General features: G+C 48.0%; 5 protein-coding genes across 5 annotated transcripts; 2 read left to right on the top strand and 3 right to left on the bottom strand.

Moving 5' to 3' along the window:
* Window positions 1-447: 447 nt before the first annotated feature.
* On the bottom strand, window positions 448-1,093 carry ONS95_004413 (uncharacterized protein; the record flags this gene model as incomplete). The annotated part of the gene is made up of 3 exons (XM_058497773.1): window positions 448-606; window positions 692-928; window positions 983-1,093. The coding sequence occupies 3 exons, from the start codon at window positions 1,091-1,093 to the stop codon at window positions 448-450; spliced, it is 507 nt and encodes a 168-aa protein (XP_058352501.1).
* Window positions 1,094-1,774: 681 nt separating this feature from the next.
* On the top strand, window positions 1,775-4,602 carry ONS95_004414 (uncharacterized protein). Its single transcript, XM_058497774.1, has 2 exons — window positions 1,775-2,707; window positions 2,760-4,602. Exons 1-2 carry the CDS (start codon window positions 2,339-2,341, stop codon window positions 4,158-4,160), a joined length of 1,770 nt encoding a protein of 589 aa, XP_058352502.1. The 5' UTR covers window positions 1,775-2,338; the 3' UTR covers window positions 4,161-4,602.
* Window positions 4,517-4,852, bottom strand: ONS95_004415 (uncharacterized protein; the record flags this gene model as incomplete). The annotated part of the gene is made up of 1 exon (XM_058497775.1): window positions 4,517-4,852. The coding sequence occupies one exon, from the start codon at window positions 4,850-4,852 to the stop codon at window positions 4,517-4,519; it is 336 nt and encodes a 111-aa protein (XP_058352503.1).
* An 87-nt stretch (window positions 4,853-4,939) lies between these two features.
* On the bottom strand, window positions 4,940-6,102 carry ONS95_004416 (uncharacterized protein; the record flags this gene model as incomplete). The annotated part of the gene is made up of 3 exons (XM_058497776.1): window positions 4,940-5,066; window positions 5,117-5,719; window positions 5,783-6,102. 3 exons carry the CDS (start codon window positions 6,100-6,102, stop codon window positions 4,940-4,942), a joined length of 1,050 nt encoding a protein of 349 aa, XP_058352504.1.
* A 1,581-nt stretch (window positions 6,103-7,683) lies between these two features.
* Window positions 7,684-8,261, top strand: ONS95_004417 (uncharacterized protein; the record flags this gene model as incomplete). The annotated part of the gene is made up of 2 exons (XM_058497777.1): window positions 7,684-7,827; window positions 7,944-8,261. The coding sequence occupies 2 exons, from the start codon at window positions 7,684-7,686 to the stop codon at window positions 8,259-8,261; spliced, it is 462 nt and encodes a 153-aa protein (XP_058352505.1).
* Between the last annotated feature and the right edge of the window lie 501 nt (window positions 8,262-8,762).

The raw sequence follows: 8,762 nt of genomic DNA on the forward strand, positions 1-8,762 counted from the left end.
TGGGTGTCCAAGGTGCTGCAATAAGCTAATACTGGGGATCATCCTAATGACCTAAACCGCTTCGAGTATCAGTGATACAATGCTATGGTGTTCGATTTTGCTGATGACGAAACAGTTGACTTCTTCGCTTGTCCTGGGCCTTAGCGAACAATGAAAACAAAAGAGCGAGAGCGATCCTGATCAGATGTATCAAACAGAGGGTATGTAACCATTGTAAAGAGAAAAGTCGACCCATAATTTAATTTGACACATCCTCTAATGTGATTCTTCCTGTCCGGTGCATGAATGCCGGACTCTGGCCAGACTCATGGACCATGGTGCTCAACGACAGATCGTACCAGTGTGTGAAAGGTGATTCAAGCAATGCCGCTGTCGACATCACTCTGCTAATATGAAGAGTTCCCATATTGGTGGGGCTTTATTTGACACAGCTGACCGTTTTGACATTCAGAGAGTTTTGCACTCGTTTGGATGATTATGAAGAAAGTCAAAGGCCTGTAGCACTCCAGCTGTGTGTGCCAAACCCGCAAGAATAACCATGATGTGAAGCCATTGATGACTGGCACCGAATATATCGAATGTCCTCTTGAACCATCTCTCTGGAATCTAGAGCATATCGAATTGTTAGCATTAACACTGTTTGTAGATGTTTCAAGACTTGTTATTGATTGGAACTGAAGGGTTTGGTTACCTTGATAGCATATGCCGAGGCTCCTAGAGTATTCAGAGCCAATGTGATCAAGACCCATTTGAGCCCCATGCGTTGACTTTGAAGAGCCCAGCCGTACTTGACAATCCCGTGGATCACAGGTATGATTGAGGAGAACGCAAAAGTTCCGAAAGTCGCAGCACGGAGCGGTCGAAGTAGGGGATCACTGAAGCGCGGCTGGAATGTGAAGATTGAGCACACCACTGCGAATGTTGACGACTGGGTGGGTCAGTTTGCGTATGGAAATGCTTATGTGGAATTTGAAGGTCATACCAGAGACCAGTAGACCCATTGCAATGTTTTGTCGCAATGGAATCCGTAGTAAATTAATGGCACGGTAGCTCCCCACATAAGCAAGATTACTCCTTGGAAGTCAAGCTGCATGCCCAGTTTATCGATTCTGGGACTGTGGTTCGTGATCGTGTGAAACCTTCAAACAAAAGCCGATGCCAAAAATCTACCAGTGACGTTTTTTGGAGTCCTGCAAACTTACGTGGCCGATAGAAGAAAACAGATAGCCACACCGATGAAATAGATTGTACAGACTCCAATATCGGCACTGGTCGCGACTTTATATCGTGGCGGAATTTCCGTTTTGAATATGTATATTGGTGCAGCGAAGAAGAGTAGAGATCCGATAAGATGAGAGTAAATATTCACTAAACATAAGCTCATGCAGCAATATTATGCAAGACATTCTCACCAGATTCGTTGTGAAGATAGCCCCAACTCTTGAATGAGTTCAGCATCGATCCTGACGGTGGCCTTTCTGACGTGAGCTTTAATTCAGACACTTTGCATAATTTATGGACCAAATACCGGTATCCCGTCTCGATAAAATGGCTACCCTCCCTTTGTACCTGATTAGCCACAGTACTCACGACTCCTCGACGCTGCCTGAGTGAGGTGTGAGATGCCTACTGCTGCCAGAGTGCTACCGGTCGTAATTAGCACGGCCAAAATACGCAAAGAATGTTTCTACCACTCACGAAGCTCTTCCCAGCGCTTGAGCTGCATTCGCTGGTCTTGCTGTATCTTCTTCGTCGTGTGCTGATTCAAGGATGTCGCAGCCTTGCGATTTCGTGTTCCAGAAGACGCCATTCACCTGACCGGAAGCGATCAGGCCGAAAATCAGAGGATGTGAGTTTTTGATCAACAACGGCTTCGGAAAATGAAACCTGTGGAGGCAGATGTCTTAATGGACGGGGAGCGACAGAAAGTGAAAGATGTGCGTGTTCAATGTCTTGATAAAGGAAGGAGCGAGAGGAAGTGAAGGAAGGGAAGAATCAATATCTTAACAAAGGACGATGCGACTTGTGAAAGACAGTGCCCACTTAATTCCGTGTCCGGATCACTTCATCAGTCACATAACGGCTGCGATGTTTCAACATCGGCAGTAGCCCGCGCACCACTCTTGATGGATTGGAGGCTGGGAAAAGCCACGGATTCTGGCTGGGTTTCTGACAGGATCAAGTTGAGGGAGCACGGTACTCCAATGCCGTATTGGTTATTCCTGTTCTCTTTGCAACCTGCAGAGATGTATCTGCCTTCCACAATCACTACAAAACAACATCATCAGCTTCGACAAGTTGGATCCCTATTATCAGAGGACATCAAGTAGCCTATGTGATGCCACCAACCATCATGACAGCGAGGGATGAGAAGAATAACGACATAGTCGGCTGGGTGGCTGACCCAAATGGCAGAGGTACTTCCGGCCTCGTCATATCCTGCCTCCTTACTTTGGGACTTTGTGTATGGAGTGCAATGCATCTCAATATTCCCGTAAAGCATGAGGGCCAGCGGGAATTTTGGCTGCGGCGCGTGAAATGGTCAACTTGCGGAGTGCCAATTCCTGAGCTGGTCGTTCTTCTAGCCTGGAGACAGTGGACTTCAGCAGGGAGGCTCACCAAAGAGGTCAACAAAATCTTTAACAATGGGAAATCTACGCTACCACTATCGAATTCCAATCCAAGATCACTTCCGTCTACGGCTGATGTAAGCATTGCAGATCATATACCTCTATCTGTGTAGTGTTGACCTATTCTAGATATCTTGCAACGACTTTGCCAATATCACTCGGCGAAAACATATGTGGACAAACATACACAGCTTCTATGCTGGATCAGGTGGATTTGTTTTCGAATTGGATGAATCCAAGAACGGTTGCGGTCTTGAACCCTTTGTGTCTGGTCCCCAGAGGCTTACGTTAACGGCCCATGGGGTACTGCTGCTAGCCAGAAGTGGGCTTGTACCTGACGTAGACAAGCGAGAAATTCTGGACAAGTCGAAAACAGACGCATTAGCCAAATCACTAGTACTTCTGCAAGCTGGCTGGATGCTGCTTCAGACAGTTGGGAGAATAGCTACTCGCATCCCAATTTCACTCTTGGAAGTGAACACTATCGGACATATCATGTGTGCTTTTGTTGTTTACTTGCTGTGGTGGAATAAACCAAGAGAAATCCACGAGCCTACAGTCTTGAGGGGAGATTGGGTCGACTCCATGTGTGCTTACATGTATATGAGCAGTCGGATAAGCGGTCCGAATACCAAGGGCATTCTAAAACCACGATCGTGGGTCACACCAGAATTGCGAAGATGTCTTTACTTGGAATCCGACAATGGCAGTAATCCACCCGTCTCCTCGCCTCATAGCGATGTGATCGAAGCTTTTAGCGATCCTTCGAACTCAGACTCTCCGATGGATATAAATCAAGAAGACGACTTGGCTAGCACACGAACAGTTCAATCCAGGGGCATGCTTCAAATGCAACCTTCCCGATACCCTGATTCTCAGAAGACAATAAGCCGAAAGCTGATGATGGGCTGGATATCACAGCCCATTTCCGATACGTTTATCTTACGTGAAGCTCGACATAAGCTCGTTGTTGAGGCCATTCAGAAGTTTCCAGCTGTCAAGAATCGCTTCAAAAACTTACCTTCAGACACTGAGGATGTACACCGTAATATAACAGCAACTTATGAACCCTTCATCGAGCAACTTGTTGTTCGTCGTGCCAGAAACTGGCCATCCGACTTTTTGCTTCCTGGTCTCAAGGGCGAGACTATGGGCATGACACTCTGGCTCGCAACTATGATTTATGGCGGAGTTCATATCGCCGCTTGGAACGAGTACTTTCCTACTGAAACTGAGAGGCTGCTGTGGCACTTATCGTCAGTGTATATCACACGTTCTGGATTACTGTGGCTCCTGATGAATGTCATGGGAGCTGTGAGCCCGTGGGCGAAGTCGTATTGGCATCGGTTCATAGCTCTTCAGGCATTTTGGATAGAATATGTTTTCTATGGAGTTATAGCTACTGCGTGTGGTGTTCTGTATATTCTCGCCAGAGCTTTCTTGGTGGTTGATGCGGTTGTTACTCTGAGGCAAATCCCGGCGCAAACTTACGCGACGCCGGAGTGGTCGGAAATTATCCCTCATCTGTAGCGATTCACACGGTGGTAGCCATTGAGGATTTAATAATGAGAATATCAGATTCTTTCATGTTCAGCATGCGAAACCTTTTCAGTCCTTCGTTGAGTGAACAGATGCAAGCCAGAGTGCTTTTGTTGACAGGGAGTGGAGGTTCCAGGGGCCTTAAACGAGAAGTTACTTTAGAGGCTCGGCAACTCGCTATCTAACTCCTAAGCTGCCCTAACACAGTTTTGAAGGGAGGAGCGCTGGCGCGAGATGCTAAATTAATAGTCTGGTAATGGCCTGTACTACAGAGCCCGCACACTGACTTTGGCCCTGTTGAAAAAGTGTGTTTCGAATGGCATTTAAGGCGATAGGGCTTCACTTCGTTACGAACTTGGTTGAACATAACAAGAATCAACTTCGTAGAAATCGGGGCCTAGATACCAGGTTGCTACTGGTCCAGATGGAAGTCTTGCCCTGTTGCGCGTTGATACTTGTGTGCCATTCTCTATCGCCCATTGGTTCTTGGTCCAGCTATCGGAGTTTAGGACTATCGAGGCGTAGATCAGCAGGGTGTCGCTGACTTGTCGTTCGATGGGACGAGTGTCATTCTTGGTGACTATAACAATGTTGCCAAGTGCAGTCCAGTAGTCGTTGTATAGCTGGAAACAATCCAAGACATTGTACTCTGTGTATATACTGTTTGATGCATTTTTTTGCATGTCAGAGATTACGTCCTGTGGGGTGAGTGTGGGTATCCGCCAGCCGAAACCTGGCAGACCCTCTGTCACCCAGCTCCAACCTGGATCTCACAGTCCACGTGAAGCTGCAGCGCTGAGGTTCCAAGACGTGCTCGTACTATTGAGAAAGTAAGAAGTCACCACTGCAACGGTGTAATCATTGGATGCCAACGATGTGAAGACGGCGGAGTTATAGCTACGACTTGCATGAGTAGATGCTACCTGCGCAAAGTTTGGTCTGCTCACATCAAATGTAAAGGTAACGAACTTAATGCCAGGAAAACCCGAGAAAATTGCCTCCATGGCCCAATGCTCGTGAGATTTCGCAAGCTGGATACCCCGATATCCAACCACTTGTCATTATTGTGTGCGATGTTGACATTGGCTCGCGTTGGCGCTGCCTGTAGTTGCATGCAGTAGTTTGAGGCCATTAGCATGCCAGTGCCCAGGAGATTTATGAGCAAATGCAACCATCGGTCCAGCTGCTTCGCAGTACTGCATGACCCCTGGTATATGATCCCGACTCCATCCCGGTGAGCATACTGAGCAAGTGCGAAAAGCGTGAGCGTAAAATTGGCGATGAGAATTGCAGCGACTGTAGCTGTGTGCAAGAGCAGAGCCTGACTACGTTTGGACATCCATATCCGCCAACTTTCGTGTTCATTCTCTGCAATCCTTGGAAACCAGTGGGTAAGGTCATTCTTGGATGCAAATCCCTTGGCTCTCCAATCCTTGTTGTTCTTCCTACTTTCTGCCACTCTGACTCGTTCTTTGCTCGTTTCGCATGGCTGGATTAGATCTGGATTATTCGAATCTTCTATGCTAATATGATTGCGGTTCGGAAGGCTTCTGACATGAAACATTAGTCCGAGCTCGCTTGATCTACAGTACAGATGAGATGAAATGACATACAGAGATTGCGCGTCCAGAGAGACTCCGGACGTCTCATGTACAGGATTTGGAACTGATGGCACATCGCCATCTGGCTCTGCTGGAGCGGCAGCAGACAAGGCTGGGAGTGCGGAGTCGTCACCAGAATGTTCAGCAGAGGGTGGTTGAGCAATATGGCCACCCGTTGATGGGTCCGGTGCGAGCTCTGAATTCATCCCGATACGGCTCGTCAGTTTTGGAACGTAGTGACAGAGAACTGGAGAGAATGACGAGCTGAAAAGCCTCGAGGTCCCATTACAACGTATAGGTGCCTGAGGTGGGGAGTTCTTATTACCCTCCATGTGGAGGGCATTGCTAGCGTTACAGAGCAGATGTCCCAATCAGCGTCGTACATCAAAGCCACAATACGAACCAACGTTGAATTTCCACTCTGTCAACAGTGTGTCGACCAGAACCTGGTACGAAGGTGGTTTTATTCGACTTTGACATATGTTTGCTCGTTTTTTAACGTCAGACTGAAGCGAAATACCAAGTGTCAACGAGTGAATTAGCCGAGTTTTTGCACGGAGTTGACGAAGATCAAACAGCAAAGTATTCGGAGAGGGAAAAATGGCAACGTGATATAGCAAAGTCGTTCACTGCATTGATGGAAACCTTGAAGAATACGCCGTCAAACGGCCTTTGTGACAGCTAAGAACTCTGTTTTGAATACAATTCGTCCCTGCGTACACGGCTCCGATCCCAGCTTGAGATTCATAAAACTTGCAGAGAAGATCACAGGAGAGAAATGGCAATGGGCACAGAATAAAACTTGCAGCAGGCAATAATCGCAAAATAGCTCTGATTCAACCCTTTTCTTTCGATTGAAGACGTTGCAACACGGCACGGCAAGCGCTTGTATGCCGACAACAGGGGAATTGTCGGCTTGAGATTCTCGCCTCACAAGACAAGAAGCCTTCATCGAGACCTGAAAGACAACAGCAAAGTCTGACGGATCAGAAGAACTGCATCGTCTCTCCTCACATTTATCCAAGCGAAAGTTGTCCTCTCTCTTCCCAACCCAACAAAAGAGAGCACATGGCAAAATTTAAAGTTCAGCTACTCATCCCAACTTTGCTCAATCCGCCCTCTCCTCTCCTCTCCTCTCCTCGCTCTCGTTCCCGGCACATCAATCCCTACTGTAGAGGTTCCCCTAGCACTTCCCATCCAATCACCGCGCCAAAACAGTCGCTTGTCTCTTGCAAATTCAGGGGTCTAGCGCCACGCTCGCTGCAAGGTGCAGCTCCAGGGTGTCACGGTGTCGCGGTGTCACATTCCCAATCTCCACGATGCCGTCATAGGCTGGGGTGAGCTGTTCTCTTTTCCTGCTTTCGACTTTTTCCTGTGCCTGGGCTTGGTATGGTTTTGCCGCCAAGATCCATCTACTCGTAGATGTTGGGCGCGCTGCCACATCGGATGGTTTTGAACGCTTGAGAGCGAATCGTCATTGAAGCGTAGACGAGGGGAGCTAGGTGACAGGAGGGGTTGTTGGGTATATAGCCTGGGTGGGAGAAGCTGGAGGGGAAGAGAAGGAGGAAGTGACATTGATTGTGATTTACCTAGCCAGTGAGTGCAGCGACGACGTCACAAGCCTGACCGACAACATACAGTTAGACTACCTAGGTACTTTACTGCTACGACGTCACGAAGTATTCGCTGTGAATCTTCTTCCTCAACACGCAGAACAGTCAAGCCATTCCACAACAGAAATACAATACAATACAATACAATACCATTCAACAAAACTGCAACAAATACCTGCGACCCTTGACTGAAGCCCCGCGCATTCTTCGAATTACCAAGACAGCACCACCGACGATTACAACCACCAACACGAACCTGCGCGCAATCCCCCCAAGAATACACAGCACAACGAAAGCAAAATGGGGTTCGAACTGACCAAGGCGTACATTGCGCATAGCGTTTATCGCTTCATCCAGCTCGTCTTCGCGCTCGCAGTCTGCGGATTGTATGGCGTTGATTTGAACCGCGCGAACAAGGCGGGAAAATACAGCGATGGAAAATGGGTATGTCTTCCTCTTCTCCTCTCTCCCTCTTACACGATTCACAAGTCCGCGATCGCATCTCCCTTCTCCCTTACCCCAAACCTCAGAGAATACCAGCTAACACGCTCGTTCCTCAGATCTACGCCGAAGTCACCGCCTCGCTCTCCGCCTTCACCGCAGTCCTCTATATCGTGCCTTTCACGCCCCGCATCCCCTTCATGTTCGTCTGGGATCTGATTCTCTTCATCCTGTGGATCGCGCTCTTCGGCCTGTTTGGAAATATGTATATCAAGGAGAACGCGGAGGGGAACTCGGGCATCAAGCGCATGAAGAATGCGGTGTGGATTGATCTCGTGAATGCGCTCCTTTGGCTGGTGAGTGCGATGGGGATGGCGATCTTTTGGTTTAGGCATAGGGGCCAGAGGAGTCTTTGGACGGGGAGGGCGAAGGTTTAGAGAATTGGGGCAAGAGGGGTGGTGAGAGAGTTGGAGATTGGGGGATGTGGTGGAAGTGGTAATGGCAGGTGGATTAGAGTGAGGAAGGACTCGAGAACGAGCATATCATGCATGATTGATACCCACGATGACGTTACATAAGGGGGGGATAGCATTTATTCTGAGACGGGATGACGGATACCTATTCTTTGGAAGATGGGAGGGAAGATGCATGGATGGATTGGAAGGTTCATTGTTTTGCAAGGTCCTGTTAGGGAGCTGTCCTCGTTTGATTGATACCATCTTGCGAGTTCGTTGCGCGATGATACCAGTCGTATCTGTTTAGTTGGGCTTTTCATCAGTGTTTTAGCACGCTCTTGTTTCATAATGAAAGTTTACTTTGCAGTTGTCAAAGGGTTTGTACAAGTTGACGGCAGGGTGCTGTGACTTTCCGAGTGATAGGTTTAGGGAGTTAATTTTCCATACTTCCCTTACATCCGTCGACTTGTTCCAGTAGTGTCA

The sequence above is a fragment of the Cadophora gregata genome (genome assembly GCF_030347475.1).
Source record: "Cadophora gregata isolate MNR1 chromosome Unknown scaffold_14, whole genome shotgun sequence".
Taxonomy (NCBI): Eukaryota; Fungi; Ascomycota; class Leotiomycetes; order Helotiales; family Ploettnerulaceae; genus Cadophora; species Cadophora gregata.

Excerpts from the sequence above, each read along its gene's own strand:
- ONS95_004414 (XM_058497774.1), top strand. The coding sequence starts at position 2,339 with ATGCCACCAACCATCATGACAGCGAGGGATGAGAAGAATAACGACATA. Across the intron at positions 2,708-2,759 it reads CACTTCCGTCTACGGCTGAT|ATATCTTGCAACGACTTTGC; the intron begins GTAAGCATTGCA and ends GACCTATTCTAG.